The sequence below is a fragment of the Thermobia domestica genome, chromosome 2, assembly GCF_964235325.1.
Source record: "Thermobia domestica chromosome 2, izTheDome1.hap1.1, whole genome shotgun sequence".
Taxonomy (NCBI): Eukaryota; Metazoa; Arthropoda; class Insecta; order Zygentoma; family Lepismatidae; genus Thermobia; species Thermobia domestica.
Genome location: NC_137455.1, coordinates 290,424,130 through 290,445,761, shown reverse-complemented (window position 1 = coordinate 290,445,761; position 21,632 = coordinate 290,424,130). Strand labels below are relative to the sequence as shown.

The following is a 21,632-nucleotide window of genomic DNA, read 5'->3' as shown; positions in this document are numbered from 1 at the left end:
AGTTGTGATGTTTTCGTTTTTACTCCTGCCGAAGTTTACTTCTCTGTTTTTCCAGAAACTAATTTTGATTATTCTAACTCATCCTAGAAGTAATAAATCATTATTCATAAATTCTTTATTTTTTATGTCCTCTGAGTCAATACTGTCTCTGACAAATAGAAACCTGTAGACTGGAATACATAGAAAAAATTGATAAAACGAAAAGAATGGCAAGTTTTAATTCATCACTCTTAATTCTTCTTACTAATATGCTGTTCTAGAGAAAATCCTTTTCATTTAAGATTTTGTACTTAGAAATGGTAGAATAATGCTTTGTAGACCCGTATATATATCAGGTGTTCTAAAAATGGCATTCACAATATATTTTTAATTCAATATTAAGTAAAAGATTGATCAACTTCCACTTAAATATTGATTACTTACTTCATTGTCTCAAATTTTCTATATATATGAAACCAAATATACTGAAGGCACTAAATAAGAACATCTAACTTTCAAGCCTCATATGTTTCGTCAACAGAGTACAGAGAGTGAAATAAAATGACAACTAGAAAGAAAAGCTCGTTTCAACGTCATTACCAACCTTGAATGTTAACTGTCTTCCTATTATTCTTGTTTCCTATCTACACCAAGTCGACGAGCTGTTTGGGGCTTGAAAGCTAAATGTATTTATTAGTGCTTCGGTGTATTTCTTTTCTCAACAACCATATAAGTGTGTTCAAATAGTGGTTTGTGCTGCATCTATTCTCTTTTAGACAGGAACAAAATAATAAATTGAGAAAGTCATAAATTGAACACGTGATCAAATTAAGCACATAATTATTTCAATAATAGGCATTCACTTCTGTATTCAACTAAAAAAGAATTGTAATTTATATAATTTCGGTTTCCACTGGAATTTTCCTTAGTATTTGGGTATGACTTAGGTGGAAAGAATGTATTCTATCCAGTTATTTAAGTTTCAACTAAAGAGTAAGTACTTTTAAGTCATTTAAGTAGATTATCATTGCAATCCAGATGATATATCAAGAGAAAGTTGATTTTATGAGGGTCAGTAAGAATCTGTTAACAAATGAAAGTGGTGAATAGGATTACAAACTCTCTATAGATAATTTTCTTGTTAAGCAATAGTACCAGGTCAACGCAGTGTTTCAACTCTTGCTGATGAAATTATTCTATTAATTTGAAACTGTTAATGGTAATGTGCAGTGTTAATAACGTAAGCGTATATATTCAATCAATAAATAACAAAAGCTCAATTAGTGTGTGATAGCGGATAAATATAACGCTTAAAAGTGTCGGACACACAAGGAGAATACTGTGTGGTGTGTGGCATGAAAGTAAAAAGAGGACACAAAAACTGTATAAACTTAACAAAAATAGACAGTGATACATTGAAAAAAACGCGGGGAAAGTGGTTCTGTAAAAGAGAAGATTGCGAGCATCGTGGCAAGACAAAAAAAAAAAAAAAATAAATAAATAAATAAATAAAAATAAAATAAAAATAAAAAAATAAAAAAAAATTGATGTACTGAAAAAAAAAATGGAGAGTGACTTAAGCAAGCTCAAAAAAGACGTTAAGGAAACGGATCAAGAAAATAAAGCAATAAGAACTGCAAAAGACCATATCAATAGTGACTTTGAAGACATAAAAGAGGATATCAACGAAGTAAAGACTAAAATTGGAAAAGTAGCAGAAATAGACAACATAAGAGAAGAAGTGGAAGAACTAAAGCAATACTCATGGCGAAACAATCTTGAGCTTCATGGAATTTTAGAGAAGTCTGGAGGAAAGAACAACGCTGTTTATGACATTATCATAAACTTAGCACAATCTCTGCAAGTTCCATTTACTAATAAAGATATAGATGTAGCACAAAGGATTCCCACTAGAGCAACCGGGGTTCCAAGACCAATTTTAGTAAAACTCAAGAATAGATGGAAGAAAGAAGAGATTATAGAAGCAAAAAAGAAGAAAAAGGAAATCAAGTGCAAAGACATAGTAGAACTGGACATCCATGGTGCTGATGAAATAAAAGAGTATACCTGAATGACAGTTTGACAGAAAGGAACAAGAGCCTCTTCAAGAAAGCTAGAGATCTTCGCCCATATGTTAATTATGTGTGGGTTAGTAACTGTAAGATTTTGGCAAAGAAAAGCGAGGATGACAGAGTGGTATGGATTAGGAGTGAAGAGAATATTGACTAATTAAGGAAATGAAGAAAGATAATTATGTAGCGACCTAGCAATAAATGAATGGTAATTTAAATTCAGGATTAGGAGTTATTTGTAAGGATCTTTATTATGAATCTATTTTAGAATATTTATTGTCTGAACATTATCGACTACAACAAGAAGGTGTAACACGTGTAACAATTAATGCAAGAAGTATAAGAAATAAATTACACAAAATAGAGACAATATGGCATAGATTCTCACTAGTGGATTTTTTGGTAATTAGTGAAACATGGGTTGATAAATTGAAATAGAACACTTTAATATAAGAGATTATGTATCAGTACATGTGAATAGAGATAGACTTGTAGGAGGTGTAGCAATATATATCCATAACTCATGGAAATTTAAAATATTAACACAGAACACAGCATATTAAGGATTGAAGTAAAAAATATAGTATAAATATGATTGTACTATGTATATATAATACCAATAACAAAATAGTCCACTAATGATGGAAGATCTTGAAAAAATATTGTCACTATATTCTAATAGAAAAATAATATTAACTGGAGATTTAAATATTAACATAATTAATTATGTAGATACTTATAGAGTACCTTTACTTGAGTTGATGATGTCCTTTGGTTTGTTACAATGTAATACAAAGTACCCTACTAGAGTTAGTAACACAAATGAGCACTTTTTGATCATAGGTATTTTAACAATTATGAATTACAACATGTTGTATTACTATTGAAAATGATATTAGTGATCATAGGGTATTAGTAGCAATTATTAAAGGATGAAAAATTGAGCTTAGAGGAAAACATGAAAATTCAGAAGAGCGGGTTTCTCATCAGATTGACCATAATAAAACTAAAAAATATTTTGAAACGCAAAACTTTAATAATGAAGATGTTGATATAAAAGAGCATTACAACAATTTTATTTAATTCTTAAATAATGGAATAAAAAACTCAGCTTCGGTTAAAAAGAAAATAATCTCAAACAGTAAACCTCATCTAACACCACACTAATCTCTAACATCAGTAGCTCCTTGGGTCAATAAAGAATTACTTGAATTAATCAATGGCGAGATATCCTCTTTTCAAAAAACAGGAGATATCCTAGTAATGAAATATTAAAAGAAGAATATATCTTTTTTTTTAGAAATAAAGTAACAGAAGAAAAGAGAAAACTCAGAAACATGTATTACCAAAATAAATTTAATAATTCGCTAGATAATCCTCAAAAGTTTTAGAAAACCATGAATGAAGTAATAAGAAATACAAACGATTTCCCTAACAAACAAAATTTCATAATAAAAATAGAAGGTAAAATAGTTCCTCCGGAACAGGTATTTTAATAATTTCTTTGTTACTATAGGTTCAAATCTTGCTAAAAATATTAACGATTCAAGTCCTAACAAATATATGAAAGAGCCAATAAATAACAATTCTTTTTTCCTAAGCCCAGTCACAGCCTACGAAATTCAGAAGATAATACGAATGTTGACACCGAAATATAGTTCAGCTAAAGACAAAATAAACAATAAATTTCTCATTCATTATAAGAATCAGTTAAGCATATACATTGCTTATTTTGTAAACCATTCATTCACCTCGGGAACAATGCCTACTCATTGTAAACTAGCTAAAGTACTTCCAGTTCATAAAGACGGAAACGTTGAAGAACTAAATAATTGTAGACCTATATTAACTTTGCCTGTGCTCTCAAAAATAATTGAAAAGAGTGTAAAATTTAGATTAGAAGATTACCTAAAATCTGTCAATTGCTTTTACGAACACCAGTATGGGTTTAGGGAATCTTCAACACAATCAGCAGTATGTTAAGATAGAAGAGGCTTTAGATAAAGAACAGGTATCAGCAGGATTATTTATTGATCTTTGCAAAATCTGTGATATAGTTAACCATGGCATTCTGTTTAACAAACATACTAATTAGGAATTAGAGAGCTTGCATTGCAATGGTTTAAGAGTTATTTAAACAGACGAAAGTAATATGTTGAGGTAAATAGCTTCACAAGTACAGAACAGACAATTACATATAGGGTGCCACAAGGTTCCTGTTTGGGTACTCTCCTATTTTTAATATACTGTATATAAATGATGTAGCAAACATCAAACTAAATTGTACGTTAGTATTATTCGCAGACGATATGTATATATCATACACAGCAGAAAATAAAAATACATTAGAAAATATAATACAGCAGGATTTAAATCTACTGCAAGATTGGTTAAATTGCAATAAACTTTCACTAAATGTAGAAAAAACTATATATAAGTTTCCATAAGAAAACAGATATCCGAGTAGACCATAATATAAATATTTATCTGCAAGGTCAACAAATAAGAAGAGTTACTGAAACTAAACACAGCATCTTGAATGGATACCACACATATAATTTTTGTGTAAAAAAATCTTACCAATAATAGGGGTGCTTAATAGATTTAGAAATATATTATCACCGAACCTTAAAAAAATATCTATTAGCATATGTACACTCTCATCAACTTACATGAACACATTATGAGGACGTTCGAACAAAAGTGCACTGCATCCACTACAGATTTTGCAGAATAGGGCATTATGTACCCTCTACAATCTGCCACGCTTAAACCCAAATTTAAATATCTATAGAACGTCTAAAGTATTACCAATAGATTATTTAGCCAAAGAATCAGCTATGTATTATAGGTTTAATGTTATGAATAATAACATACATCATAATATAATAGTAAATAAAAATAGTTATTTTCATAATTATGAGACAAGACATAAAGAACAAATACATGCGGGAATCTTATTCTTCAAAAACATACGAAACAGGAGGGGTTAAGAACTATCTCATAAAATGCTTCAACGAAATTCTAACTGAATACAAACAGTTGAAATCAAAATCATTATTCAAAAAACGGATAAGAGAGCTATTATGGCAAAAACTATGAATATGAAGTGTTATTGTATAAGGAACAGCATTAAAAAAGTAGCAAGTAAATGAAAGGATAAACTCAACAGATATTGTCTTATTTTTATTCTTGTATATATATATATCTATTATGTATAAGCAATTTAATTTTGTATTTCAATATGTATAAGCAATGTAACTGTATTGCCCCTTAAAGTTGAGTCCAAGACTCGTTGGAGCCTGGAGTCTGATATAAATAAATAAATAAATAAATAAATAAATAAATAAATAAATAAAAGTCCGAAAAAAATAAATCGTAGTATCACTTGTTACTCCACGTACCCATTCACTTGTAAAATTCTACTCACAAACTTTGAAATTTCCAATTATGACTGTAACTTTTTATGATAATTAAAGAAAGAAAAAAAAAACACCAATATTAGCAAATAAAAACAAATTAAAGTATATGAAATCCTAACCAAAATACTTTAACTTGATAAATAGTAGATATATATAACTTCATATTCAACCTAATTTGGTGCACATAATGTGTATTATCCTCCTCCTTTTACATTATTAACAGCCATATTTTCAAATTTATTTATTCTAATTTTAAAGCCATTATTTTACAGAATTAGCGACATACTTTTTAGTGATCGGAACAAGTGCCTTAGAAATACTACCATCATCACGCTTTAGGCAGGATAATGGTAGTATTTCATTACTACCATCATAATGAAAAAGGCCTCAGCAACTAAATTGTTCTTAAGTTTTTGAATTTATGTTTAAATTTTGATTCTATTATTTACTGAGTGGTTAAACTCGCTTAAATGTTTATTCAATGATGAGATCGAGTTTTATTCAGCGTATTTACCGTCCGTCACATGTTTCTTTATTTTTAAATTGTACTTTCGTTTTGTTTGTTCAATGTGTTTTTTCTCACATGAACTTATCACTACATATATATACCAGGATTTTCAGAATCTTTTACTATATGCATTTTTTGTGAAATGAAATAGATTTTTGTATGTTTGGAGGAGAAGATGAACTAATGAATTTGTACTGTAAACACTTTACATATGGCACTGCAACTCATTTTTCATCTCTATTTTCATAGCTTTGGCATTCAACACTAATTTCTTTCACTTTACAAATTTGATTCACTTCATTGTTGTCTGTTTTTGTTTATCCCTGTATATTTTCTTGTTTTGTGCGTTGTGAGTTTTAGTAAAGTACTGAACTCAAGCACGATTTTTCCATTTCTGTATTTGATCCTCCTTATATCAGTTATTTCCCTTTCCTTCTGTAGGAGGTGTGGGCGGCAATGAGTGTAAATTTTGTCTTCTTTTTGTGTCTTCTTTTAAGAGCTTCTCATTTGAACAGAATATTTAGATTCTTCTATAAAACTTTGTCCATGCGTTCATGTTATGTGGCTGTGGGTGGTAGAAAGTGGCATAAATACAATTATCGCTTTAATTTGCTTAGTGATACACAGTTGTATCGAAACCACAATTTAACTTTTTAATAGAAATGTTCAAGAAATTTATTTTTGAGTTTTCCTTATGTTTTACTGTTAAGTTTATTTTAGGATGAATATGATAAAGTTTTCTGAAAACTTTAGTTAGATTTCCAGAGTCTTTAAAGAAGGTGACTCGTGTTATCAACGTAGTGTGCATACGGTGCTTCGAGATGGGTTTGTTAGGATTTTGTTTTCGTTTGCTAAGAATGGCGAGGTTGCCCATTACTAACCAGTGATCTGTTTACAAAAATTGATCTTTGAATTGGAAACAGCTTATCTTAAGCCATACTTTTGGAAGCTGGACTATCGATGTGATAATGTGAATAGGTATTCCTTTCTTGTTGAAGACTCTACAGCTAGTGAAAGTGTAATGATGCCATAAATGTCTTTGATTGCTAAAGATGCCAATTTGTAGTCTTGAGGGTTTGGAGTATTTTTCAAGACTGACCTCACATCAAAACGGTTTTTAATGATATATTAAAATTCGTTTAATCTATTTTGTTGAAACTACTTACGCTAAGTTGTATGTTAGATGTCTGTAAGCCGTAATTACTACCAAATTATTAAATCGAATGTACCAAATTATTAAATAATTGCTTGAGAAAGAATATTGGTGATATTTTCTTTACTGTCCTTTTACGCCCGTTTAATATAAATGAACTCGCACTTTTTTATAGAAAGAAAAATAAGTGGAAAGCTAGTATTCACTACAGACCAAAATATTCCTTTAAATAGGGCTTTCGGAAAACCCGGTTTCCATCTTCAGCTTAAAGTGGTTCGAAGTGAATTTAAAACATAGAAGAAAAATATGGATGGGTTTTAAAAAGTTAAAAAGGAATAAAAACCATCAAGCATATGACCTCTTTTCAAATAAGTCATTGACTGATCACTGTTTACATATTACTAGTCACTCACTGATCAATGTTTACTATTTCTGTTCACTGTTTTTGTGTTTCCTTCCAATCGGAGGAAATATGTTAAAAAAGATCATTTCAAATTGCATTTATGTCTCTTCTGTCTAAATTAAGTGCAGGTCTCTCTTTATAAGTATAGTAGGCTTCTTTAAATCTACGTTCTATCATTGTTTTTGCTCTCTCTACCAAACGTGAATTATCAACATCGTGGTTGTTCTCTTTGAGGTGAGCTGCCAATCCAGACAATTGCTGTGAATTACGAGATTTTGATGTACGAATGTGCTCGGCCATTTTTGTATGAATATTCCTCTTCGTTTGACGTATGTATGTTTTGTTACTTTAACAGTTAGCATGATGAACACCAGTACATTGTTGAGGGTCAGTGAAATATGCTTTAAAATTTGTTATGTATTTTTCTATGGATTTAGGGGGAACTTCTGAAACCTATCACATTTTATGTTTAGAAGGCTTTTTTAGTCTATCTTAACGATATATCATGAATTTTACTTGTCAAAAGAAAATAAACACTATAATTTTTATCCACTTAACTCTTGACCTAAACACATAAATACATCACTTTTTCACGTAGATTCTTACTCTCTAGTAAATACAAACTACCAATGTTAAATTATTCATATTTACAGTCTGATTTTATGTTTCTTCAATCCATCTGGGATGACACTTCTAAGGTCTATTAGTAAATATACATAAATGTTCATTACTATATACAGTAATTTATCTCTTTGAAAATCTTTAATCAAAATTCGGATTCTTAGTTATTTAGTTCAAAATGTAATAAAGATTGTCACTTGCCCACTAAAACAAAATATACTTGTTAAATTTGTAATAGATGTAGTGATATTTTTTTTTAATTCAAATTATTTAAGTATGTCGGTAAGAAAGATCTACATGCTTTTTTTCTTTTGTTATAATTGTTAATTTTAGAATAAGATTGCAAGTAAGTGTTATCAAAACAAAACATTTCTAAAAGATACTTCTTGTGTTCCTTTCAAAATTCCATGTGTAGAATTATACTGTGAACCGTATGTTTCAATTGGCCAACGACTTTTTCTCGAGTATGGGTTTGTTTAACATGACCGAGTCTTTCTGGAGAAATAGCATGCTGGAGAAGCCCGAGGATCGTCAGGTGGTTTGTCACGCTTCAGCAGAGGACTTTTGTCAGGGAAAGACTGATGGAGACTTCAGGTAAGATTTCAGTAAAATAAAAAGTAATATGGAGTAAGCTGAGGAAAGCGATGATAAAAGCTATGGAATAGACATAGTTAAAAATTGTGAAATTAAAAATTGAGATAAATTGGTTCAAGCATAGTAAAGAACTGGAATAGTGATCTTACGAAGTTTCTCCATACACTAAATATAAAATAGTGTAAGTTCAAATCTCAAAATCTTACTTAGTAACTATAATGTAAGTTCAGTTGAATCTTCTGTTTTTTGTTCTTGCATAGTCTTCGTTCAATGAAGCATCAGAGAAAGTTTTATTTTTTTTATTCATTTAAAGGGCTGGCTCAGTGGTAGAGCGTTCACCTCTGGTGCTTGGGGTCCCGGGTTCGATCCCAGCCCCCACCAAGTGAACTTTGTGGTGGACAAACACCGTGTGCGTGGGTTTTCTCGGGGTTCTCCCGTTTCCTCCCACTTTCTTCATTCCACCATTTCATTCATTACTCATCATCACCGTCTCCTTTAGCCTCACCGGCATAACCGTGGGACGTAAAACTCAAGGATTTCAATTCATTTTTCATTTAAAGGGCTATCCGGTTTGCCATAAGGACCAGACTGTGTTACATGATCTGGTCAAAAGTCACGCCGCGTGCTAAATCAAGTCTGGAGGTTCCAAATTCAGATGTGAGATATTTCAAGCACTTAACCTCCGCGTGGGGCACCCTGTGTAATTCGCAGAAGATGCATATATTTTATTATTATCATTGATTTTACTCAAACAACTTGACTTTTGACAATGTTTTATCTATATTTACCTTGCGTGCAATACATCGCTTTTAAACTCTTCATCATGTCTTTGCAATAAGCTTTCAATTAGCCATCTCTTTATTATAGTTTTTGAGATATGTGGGCGAATTCATTTTTGTTCGTCGATTTTTCCATTGACTTTAATGTTTATGTTTCGTGCTTTTTGAATATGTTCCATCCATTTTAAGACAATTTCCTTTTTGAATATAGAATTTAGATATTATGTTCTATATTTAAGCTGAATTTCAGCCATCTCCCTCTTTTGGTTTTTGAGATAAATGGAGGAATTATATGATTTTCATTGATTTTCCATCGACATTAGTGTTAATATTTCGTGCGTTTCTTGACTATGTTCCACCCATTTTAGGACAATTTCTTTTCTTGAATGTAGAATCTACATAGTCTGTTCTGTATTTAAGCTGGATTTCCGGCATCTTCCTCGTTTGGGTTTTGAGATAATTGGAGGAAGTATTTGTTTTTTATTGATTTTCCATTGACATTAATGCTAATGTTTTGTGCTTTTTGACTATGTTCCATCTATTTTAGGACAATTTGCTTTCGAAATATAGACTCTACATAGTTTCTTCTACATTTGAGCTGAATTTCAGCCATCTTCCTCTTTTGAGTTTTGAGATAAGTGGAGAAATTATTTGTTCTTAGTGATTTTCCATTGACATTAATGTTAATGTTTTGTGTTTTTTGACTATGTTCCATCCATTTTAGAACAATTTGCTTTTGGAATATAGAATCTACATAGTCTCTTCTACATCTAAGCTGAATTTCACCCATCTCACCCAAAGTCTGTTCACATCATTGTAACCGGATAGCCCCTTTGGCATTGCCTTCGTCATAGTGTCAAATTATATGTAAATCTTTACTTAATAATTTTAATTTGTGTGGTACGCTCAGCGTTCTATATAGTTAAATAATGAAAGATAAACTTCTTGAATACACTATTTCATGGAAATTTGTCAACTAATATAGTTGTCCAAGTATTATATAGCCATTTTGAAACACTCTTATCATTAAATATTGTAAATATGAAAAAGAATGGCATACTATTAACAGATTTGAAATACGAGAAAGGAATAAATTTGACATACTTAATACAAATGAGTAAATTATGAGATATTTCATTTTCTAATACATTACATAACAAGCCTCAAGTTTCTTGAGTTGCTTAGAATGTAGCTTTGTAAACTGGCAATACGCAAAACTTACGAGAGTTTGAAAGGCTAATATCATGTCAAAATATAGTCTGCGTAAATGTAAACAAACGAGAAAAAGAAAATTATGTAATCTAATTATAATGTTAACATTTAAACAACGTAACTTGATTAGAACGTTTTCGTCATACCGAAAGATTTCACTCATTTAAAAACAAAGAAGAGAAATAAATACGTACTGCATTTTAAAAGAAATACTAACAGTGAATATGGAAATCGAAAAGACCAATGAAGGCATAAACTGTAGTAGGACTATTATAGATAATATCAAAAATAAATTCTTTATCTTGTTAGTATCGAAAAGAAATAAATACTTAAAGTGATATATTTTCATTAGCTTTCTTACATTTTATTGTGGTAAATAATATTCGCAAAATTCTTGTAGCTGGCTGCCATTCTAGTTTTGAGAACTCGAAGTCAACGTAACGTGTGCAACGTGAGAATGTTATAACGTAGTGCTCTATAATATTCAACTAGGTTCTTTATTGAAATATATTTTTTAATTCAAAGGTAAAGCACAAATAAATATTTTATTTAACAGTTTTACTAGTTTTTCGACTATTGGACACTGATAGTTTCTTGCGTAAATATTAGGTAGATCGCTAATGAAACTTAATTGTCTAATAAGAGCGATGTTGATGTATACAATCTTTAAGTTTTACAACCCACGCTTATGCCGGCTAGGCTAAAGGAGACGGTAATGATGAGAAATGAATGAAATGGTGGAATGAAGAAAGTGGAAGGAAACAGGTAAGGAAATTCCAAGAAAACCCACGCACACGGTGTTTGCCCACCACAAAGTTCACTTGGTGCGAGCTGAAATCGACCAAAGACCCCATGCACCACAGGTGAACGCTCTATCACTGAGCCACCGCGGCCTCCGATATTAATGTACATGAGATGCCAATCTAGTTGAAATTTGTTTAAATTTAATGCGATAACATAAGAAGAAAGAAAGTCTATAAAATTATTATTATTATTATTATTATTAATTATGAAAAGTAATTGTAGTTTTGAGATATGGTGACTCAGAGGCAGTAGCTATATTCATTGTTCGTGAGAAAGATATTTCCACAATGACGACTACATTTCTACTCAAATATTTATGACAATCTGTATTAGGGATGATGTACAATATATTTTCTCGACAATACGGAAGCATTTTCGACGCTTACTTCTACAAACATTGAAAGTCAAGCAATAGACATACCACATGCACCAAAGTAAAGAGGTTGTCAATTGTAATTTTTAGGTGTAAGGATGTTGTATCATATTAGCATAAGAAAGTAGCATGTCGATAGTATAAATCAAAGGAAAGTTCGAAACTAATACATATAAATCTGAATTTTTACTAGCAATATTGAGCACTTTTACATAAGTTTTCAGATAGAAACATGTTGATAAAACCACTAATGAAAAATGTGTTTTGTCTCCAACAAACGCTCTACTTTCCGATACAGAATAAAGATGTGTACAACAGTTACCATGAACGATTTAGTGACAGTTCATCATGAAATGGGACACATTGAATACTTCATGGCATATGAAAATCAACCGTTCATATTTAGAGATGGAGCAAATCCAGGTAACGCAAAGATTGTTAATAGCATATATTCTTTAGAATTTAAATATATGTAGGGATTGTGTTAACTACATAATTCAAAACTTAATCACCTCAATCTTTTGATAATATGATAATAAGCACACACAGAATAATACAATGCATTTTGTTTCTCTTTCTCTCTCTCTCTCTCTCTCTCTCTCTCTCTCTCTATATATATATATATATATATATATATATATATATATATATATACCATATAATACGACGAAACTTGGAACATTTTGCAAAAATAAAAAAAAAATAAGTTAAAATATAAAGTAAAGAAAGTAGTAGTAGTGATAAGTTCTTAATCTTTCTTTAAAATGTAAGTGAAAAAACTTTTGATTTTTTGTTATTTTTAAAAACTAAGTATGATTTTTCACGGACTTTGTTGGAGGAGTTGCTCAGTTGAGTATTGAATTAAATTGCTTTTCTTTTATTATTTTATGTACGTAGGTATATATCTTTCCAACATGTATAACTGATCAGTATTAAATCTTATTGCTTTCAAAGGTTTCCATGAAGCTGTGGGAGATACAATTGCTTTGTCTGTTCTTAATCCCACTCATCTGACTGACCTGGGTCTCCTAGGGGACTCCTCTTCTGGAGATCCTGATATGAAGCGGAAGATAACTATTAACTTTTTGTACGGAACAGCTCTTCTAAAGGTAACATTTCACTACGCATGTATTTGTTTGAAAATATTAACTATAATGGAATGAGCAGTCAAATTACCACTTACAAGGAATGGTGGGAAGAATTAGGACAACGGAATGAAACGTTCTAGTTGTTATCTGATAGAGGTGTATTTTCTACACAGATCTACTTTCAATTTCAGCCCGTTCAATTCTATTCCACAGTTATATCAAATCTTCTGGTTTGTCTTATTTTCATATTATTTCCAAACTATCATTTTATGGCAGACGCCGTCGAAGAAACTAGTGTTTCGTATAACTTACGAAATATTTTTGGTAATGAAGTTGGAAGAAAAGAAAATATCAAAGGTGAATGTGAAGATTTTTTTTTTTTTTTATTATTGGTGAGTGAACTTGTAGAAGATTTCATTGACTACTAACTAACTACCTAACTCTATGGCCTATGGAACCCTGAGGTTCAATGCCGCGTTCACAAAAGCTCACCACTGACTTCTATCCTTAGCTAACTGCATCCAGTTTCTACTTTGTATTCCAGTCTCTACGAGATCCATCTTAATATTGTCCTCCCATCTGCGCCTAGGTCTTCCTAATGGTCGTTTTTCGATTGGTCTTCCAGTCAAGACTTTGAAATCGTTTCTACTTTCTTCAATTGACTACAACAGAACGATGGACCAACAAATGAACGCAAGCAATGATTCACAAAGAGCAATGACAATATAGAGATCGAAGGCTATAGAATAGATGATGCTGTATCAGATACATTGAGCTTGTCTAGTGACGGTACGAGGGGGTAAGGGCGAACGCTCCTCCAGTTACTTCGGCTGCCTTCCGCAGAAATGTTGTATTGTGATGTAGGTCAAGTAGTACATAACTATGATTTACTGATTATTATTTTTATTAAATATTCTGCCTTTTGGCACATATAGGGACTAATGAGTATTTTTTTTTAAAAATATTATTATTTTAGGTTTGTGCCTTTAAATGTTTCTTCCATGTTTCACGATCTTCAGCCTCCTTTTTCAACTCCCAATATTTTCATCTATTTTTCAAATCATCGATCAGTTGTGTTATTCTTTCTACTCCTGTATGTATATAAAGCTGCACCTTCCCAAAAATCTATGACCCTTCGTTTGCCGCCCGCTCCAATAATTTTAAGTTGACGTCATTACTGAGCTTGTCAGACTTCTTCATAGCGGACAACAGTGAATTCAACTAGAAAGTTTGTCGTCGTCAAAGACAATCTTGTTGTCGAGATCTGCACAACCAGTTTACTGCCTGTTAAAGGACGAACGCAAGTCAAGAGATTTGTCAAAGATTTCCGAACGAAAAAGAACAGAAATCATTGTTTGATCTTGTAACACTGACGATGAATGAAAAACAGAGAAGCAAATCATGGAACAACTAACCATGGAACTTGGTCAGTAATAAACAAATAAGTTCAAAATTGGTTTATGTAGCTCAAATTGTAAAATATTATTTTATTTCGAGCTGCTTTTGGTTTGCTTTGTTGATTAAATAATGATGCATTCTTTGTGACATCTTGTCCGGTAATTGGAGTTGCTAAAGAAAATGCTTTAGTTTGAAAGAAATATGAAAAATAAGGCAAACCAGAAGATTCAATATAACTGGAATGAAATCAAACGGGGAGAAATTGAGAGAAATTTTGAGTAGAGTATAAAGAGTTCTTTCGAATGACATGTAAAACGTTTCATTACATTGCACAGTGGTCCCGATTACCAGAAACGTTCCCAAAACCTCTTAAATCGAAGTTCCGATTTTGAGACTTTCAAGACCCTAAATAGTTAGGATGGTATCTTTACCGCTAGAAACGACCATTTTTGAGAGCCAGATGCACATCTGGCTGTCAAAATGTACTTCAATGTAAGTGTCGAACTAGTCACATCGGATATCACTCAGAATTCAAGTAAACGCAGTTTTCAATCATGCTCCATTTCTTTGTGTTTTCAGTTATTCTGTTTCTTTCAAATGAGGTCAACGACTGAAAGCAAGTAAATTTTAGCTACGTAAATAAAATGAAATAAAATTTGATTGTTTAATTAAATTATTGGAACATCTACAACATCGTTTTTTTCTTTTCAGTTTAAAGCGAAAATATTAAAATATGTAGAAGTCAAAAATCCCACGAGATCTACTCTCAAACATTTTTACCCAACTTTTTATACCGTTCTTCATTTATATAAAACAAAGGTACCTGTACCCACTTGAACCGTTTTGTTTTATCCACATTTATCTACGGCGTTACATAAATTTGATTTTAGGCGCGCATTGTGGTGATTTTTCTTTTTGTTTGATGTACAATGAAGAATAATATTCAATAAAATGAAGTCATGAATTTATTTTGTCATTAATTTATCTAAACTTCAAAATCAGCGACCTCGAAAATCCACCAATACCAATTTTATTGGAATCAACTTATGAATCCACCATATTGGATCCACCTCTATTTTTTTTTTTTTTAACGATAATATCAAATTGGACATCGGCAATCTCAGAAACCCATATGCACTGAGATTTTGGAAGACTAAATTACGTTTTCGGCTTTCGTCCACGTTTTTAGCAATTAGGCCACTGTGTGTGTTCCCAATTCTTCTTGCACTTCTGCGAAAACAACACCATAATCATGTAGATTGTGTTAATGTGTGATCAGTATATCTGATATAATGGCTTAAATACTGTTTCACTTCGAAATGCTCCTTATGGCAAATAACATTGAGTGTTTATAGTTTAAAAATTTAGGTTTCGAATTTTTTTTTGTGAAATGAAAAAATAGCATGATGCTATGTATACACTGAGGATCGTTTTAAGGATTTACAGACTTTTTACAGTATTGTAAATGGGCGTGCTCGTTTATCGAATTTCATAGTGAGCTAGCTCATTTTGAAAAATTCAAGCTTGAGTTGAATTTAGTTTGAAATGTAGATAAGTTTGAGCCTAAGCCCATGCTCAACTTCACTCCCAGTTCCAGCTATTACTATTTTCCCAGAATATTGTAATCAGTCATTTGTACGTTTGCTGTTGTTCTATCTCTGAGAAGAGACTTGAAATACTAATAATGTCATTAAACAAGTGATACATGAGTAGGTAGGCCTAGCTCTAGAAATAGCTTGAGGTGACTGTAAGTATAATTTTTATGTGCATTCAGCTCAAGCGATATTTGCTTATTTTGCAGATTTTATCATAAATTATTTATTTGTGCTACGTTGTTATGTGCGGACTAAAAACGAAGGAAATGCCTTGGCTTGAATATAATAGGTATTTTACTTTTAAAGAAGTTAACAGAAATGTAGGGGTTATTGTAACCTCCAAAGTCGAAAAATCATCCCGATATCAAAGATTTCTCCAACGAATATCAGGCCAGCTGCTTGCCACAGAAGTTTAAGAAGGGGCACAAGTCGTTAAAAATTCTAAACCGCCCTATATCAATAATTAATCAGATTTAGTGTGCAAAATGACTATGATTTTCATTACATCACTTCACTCTAGCTGTGTACTACAGTTATCACAACTTGATATTTCTAAAACATTTAAAACCCATTATAGATATAAAATGTACAAACACTAATATTCCTATCGCATGGTTGAAAGATTCATTAGAATAAAATCCTATTTATGGAAGTACATTGTAAGTAGTTCTGTGTTTTAGTAACACAATGGACCTATTATTTACCTTTATCAATAATTTAAGTTTTTTTTTCACACTTCCTTTGGCACTAAATACCATATAACTGTTTTTGCCTTAACATGGGGAAGACAAATGTGGGAAGATTTTAATCAGTGGGGGCTAATGTAGTGTTGCAGCGTTGCGCAACGACCAAATTTTTTCAAGAAAAACTCTTATTATTAGTAGTAGTAAAGAAATGAATAATTTTACTTTGTATCACTCCCTTACATATCTTAAATAACATATTTGTTTACTTCTATAACTGTAAAATTCATTAATCCGTTTTAGAAAACCGAGAAAACAATCCGTCCCGGAGTCTCTAATTTATTTTGCGTTGCAACGAGCATACAACGATCAGATTTCTGCAGCATGGATCATTGGAAGTGAATGTTAAGTCTCCTTTTCCTTTCTCAGAAGTTTCGGTTCTGGTTGTTGCCGTGCTCGTGCAACGTGGCACGGTTTTCAGTGAGCGAGAGAAGGTTTTTCGCCTAGCTAAGATTTCTGAATTTTATTTCATTACCTAGTAACAAATGTAATTCAATTTATATATTCATAATTCTATTGAAACTACAGTGTTGCTAAAGCAAATCAATATAGGATACAAATTTAAAAGAATATTTCTCTAATACGTTTGTTAATAAGTGTACAATTTTAAATAACTAATACAGTTTTGCATCTCTTTTCCCAGAATCACTGCTTTATTTTTCAATTTCTTTTACCCAAAATCTTGTGTTAGCTCTAATCTTAGGAATCGGATTGTATAGAACATATGTTTAGCAAATATAAAGATAATTTTACAGTAAAACGTTTTAAATGTTAAGTGAAATAGTGCCATTGAAAAATATTCCTCTAATACGTTTGTTCATAACTTTACAATTTTGTATCTCTTTTCCAAGATTCATTCCTTTAATTTTCATTCTTTTTTCCATCTGAAACATTTTTCTCAATATTTTCCTCCATAGGTATGTTGAAAATGTCCATAATATAAGCATAATTTTGAAATGTATGTTAATGACATGGAACTTTCTATTTAAAATTTCGAAATGTATTGTACATCTTGTTTCTTTTAGTAGTGTCATTATTTTGTCTTTTCCAGGTCGCATTCCTACCCTTTGCCCTAGCTCTTGACGAATGGAGGCTGGGTTTATTTGCAGGTAACATAACTGAAGACCATATGAACGAAGTATGGTGGCAATTACGAATGAAGTATCAAGGTTTGGTACCCCCAAATAAAAGAAGTGAAATTGATTTTGATCCAGGAGCTAAGTATCATGTTCCAGCAGATGTTCCATATATACGGTGAGAGAAAATTACTTTATAAGTGTATATGTATATAATCTGAAATTAAAACTTCAAGTTTCCGTAATGTGGATAGTTCTTGTTTACTGTATCTAAAAAAAATTATTGTCAAAAGTTGCAAGTCATACTAAAAAAAGTGTACCCTTCACGTACCCTTTGAGGATTCTTGTGTATATGCTCTTATAAAAACTTCCATTATTCAGTAGTGTTATTTCTTGATGTTTAAAGGTTTTTATAAGCTTTTGAATTATATTTTCATTACGTAGGGATTAGGGTATAACCGGTGGCGGCTCTTGAAGAAAGTCACATTCTTAAAGTAAAAATTAAAATTTTATTACTACAAGCTACAAGGAAAGAAAATTTATCTTATGTGTTAATTCTTATATTCTGTAGCTGTTGTAGCGATTCAATTTAAATTTCTACTGATGTGAGTTTCTTCAGGAACCACCAATGGGTATAGCTCTGTTTAAAAACAGAGAACGATTGTAATATATGTAAATCTGGATCAAATAAGAATCACATGGCATTCGCAGACCTTCTAGGAAAAAATCTTTTCGTTTCACTCTAAGGTATATAATTTACATCAGTGGCGGACGGTGAATTGTGGCTTCGGGTGTTGCAGTACGAATGATCGGAGACAGAAGATATAAACTATACTCATTGACTAATCAGCATAACTTTAGATGCAAATGCCATGTGACATGTGAAATTAAATAAAATTCTCTTTCAAAAAGTTATTATTATTAATAATAATAATAATAATAATAATAATAATAATAATAATAATAATAATAATAATAATAATAATAATAATAATAATAATAATAATGATGATGATGATGATGATGATGCATAACATTTTATCCGGTTAGTCACATTATTTAATTAGTAAGTCCATTCTCCTCTCTTTGATTGGAGTAAATTTGCCTAATACATGGTGGTTGAACTCTGGTATTCCCAGTATCAGGTCTTTTTTATGGAAAGCATAACTAATGGTGATAACCTTTCTTGGAACATTCAGTTCTTTGAAAGTGTCAATTCTTTTCGATGTGAAAAAACGCCTGCCTCCTTTTGCTGAAGTCAAAGGTACAGTTAATATTAATTTGAGAAGCTTTGTAGACTCACTAAATATTTTTCTAGATTATTGTGAACAATTCATTCTACCAAACCCAATCCCTGACAGTGATCCAAATTCCTCTGCACCATAGAGGGAAGACAGTTCCTGGCAGAGATTAGGTTATAAAAAAGTGTAAATTGAATACACTTTATTTACAGTTCATCTACGAAAATTTAAAACAACTTCTGGAAATATATCTAAGGCAAACAACATTGCTACCATAAGATGTCTTGTAAACTTAAACCGGATTTTTTGTACCACTCTTCTGAATTGCCCTTTGTTGTTTTGTCTAAGCAGTGGTGGTTTTAGCGGGTAGGCCGAGTAGGCACGGGTCTACCCAAAATTTTTGAAAAATATATAAATGCTAAGAGATAAAATAAAGAGTAAATGTATTTTCCACTATTTATGTTAATGATAGATCATTATTTAACAAATAGCATTAACTACTACCGTAAAAGTAATTTCCCCTGTCATTAATCAATCAAATGTTTATATGTATCTATAAACGAGGGAGCGGGCTTACCCAAAATTAAAATCCTGAAGCCACCCCTGTATCTAAGCCTTAATTGCAAGTTTTCCTCAGTGGAGAGCAGGGGCAATTGTTTTTTTGTAAGTCATTTACAGAAGTGATGATATAGAATTCATTCAGACACAACTCAAGTAAATCTAACTAAAAACCAAAACAGCTGATTCAGAAAAAAAAACAGCTGATACACCAACCCACACACGTATGTAAAAGAAAAAACATATTCCAAGTCATCCGTTTTTGTTGTGGCAATGCACGATGAACACAATATACTGTACTTCCGTATGAGACGAAACAATGCTTATCAATGTGATACTTTCCGGAAAGCAAACTTTGAAACCCACCAGATGTAAGATCAGCATGTAACAGAAACCAAAATTCAAAGAACGTCAAAAGCAAGAGCATTGCCAGTTCTACACTCAGAAATGTTTGCTGGGAGGGATCCAAAGTATTTGAGGGGGTCCAATACGTCTTTGTAATATCGAACCTATCTTATTCTGCACCCGAAAACACGATAAGTAATTAATTCCTGTCACCAATATTTTTGGATAAAAATAATAGGACGATTATTTTTATAAGAAAAGAAAGAGTACATGATGAGGCGTAAAATAAAATATTTAGCCTACACAAATCATTTCTCAGTTAAACAAATACCGGTATAGTTCGTTAAAAAAGTCTACAAATGTTAGTCGAGTTTCGAAATTTTTGGGAGGTCTGGACCCAGTGGACCCCTTTCGTAGTTGCGTCCCTAAGCATTACTAGTCCCAAATTCAATGTGGCGTTTCCCATCATACAGTTTTTCATGTGAAAAGTTATCAAGAGTATAAAATACATTTGTTTTATAAAAGAAATATAAATATACTAAAATACTATCCACAGAGAGGGAGTTCTATATATTGATTTATAATATTTGGTTCACAAATTACTGTAGAAAAAAGCCTTCATTATCAATATAAACTAAGATTTAACTTACAAATTCGTGTTTACTTTCATTTGCTTTCTACTTTATTACACATTTTCTTTCTTATTTTGTAATTTTGCGATCACTTTTTTTTTTATTTTTAATGACCATTATTTTGGTTTGCTTCAGTATAGTCCCGTAATTTAAAAAATATATATGCATAAAAATATATTCCATTTGTAATTGGTAGTGAAATAAAATTCAGAAATCTTATTCAGCGTAAAAAACCTTCTCGTTCATTGGAAACCGTGCCGCGTTGTTGCAAAAACACTGCAACGACCAGAGCCTTTAACTTCTGAGATAGGAGAAAGGAGACTTAACATTCACTCCAATTGCCTCGCTGTAGAAATCTGGTCGTTGTATACTTGCTGCAAGGCAATATAAATTGTGGGCCTTGCCGGACAAAGGGAACATAGGTCTATGTGCCCTTTTTCCGGCAATCGTTTTAAACGATCCGCCATGTTGTTGTGATTGTGCCCAGAAAGTTTCAAACAAAAATCTCTATTCGTTAGTCTGTGGCAAAACTTTTTTTGAATCTGTGCAGCTGGAAAGAACAAAGAAATAGTCGGCAGCAGACAACAGTGGTGTTTACGTATTTTGCCTGTTGTTTTGAGGTTACATTTATAAAGGAAGTTTATTATTAAATAACAGATATTTAAAGCAATGGAGCAGTCAAAAGCTAAACGTAAACGTAAATCATACAGTAACAATATAAATCTTAAACGTGAAAATGCTAAAGTGAATCGACTTAAAGGTGAAATGTATGTAAACAGATGTGGGAAGACTGTAAGTGGCAAACAGTTTGGTTATGTTCCTGATTGTTGTAGTGAGAAGTGTTGTATTCGTTTTACTAAAGAACATCAGGAAGAATTATTTTCGTTCTTTTATAATCAAGGTAAAGAGCTCCAAGACTCATTTATTTCTAATTGTATAACAAAAACAGAACTTAAAACTCACGCCATTCATCCCAAAAAGGCCCGAATCAATACATGGACCTATAGCCTAAACGTTGGTGGTTTGAATGTATCAG

At 31.6% G+C, this 21,632-nt stretch overlaps 1 protein-coding gene across 1 annotated transcript in view; it reads left to right on the top strand.

The window, feature by feature from the left end:
- Window positions 1–21,632, top strand: part of LOC145678567 (angiotensin-converting enzyme-like) — a 184,091-nt gene that overhangs the window by 101,941 nt on the left and 60,518 nt on the right. Inside the window, exons 7-10 of the mRNA XM_081748869.1 lie at window positions 8,574–8,752; window positions 12,219–12,343; window positions 12,875–13,029; window positions 17,796–17,998. Coding sequence (XP_081604995.1) covers window positions 8,574–8,752; window positions 12,219–12,343; window positions 12,875–13,029; window positions 17,796–17,998 — 662 coding nt within the window. The remainder of the gene's footprint in view (window positions 1–8,573; window positions 8,753–12,218; window positions 12,344–12,874; window positions 13,030–17,795; window positions 17,999–21,632) is intronic.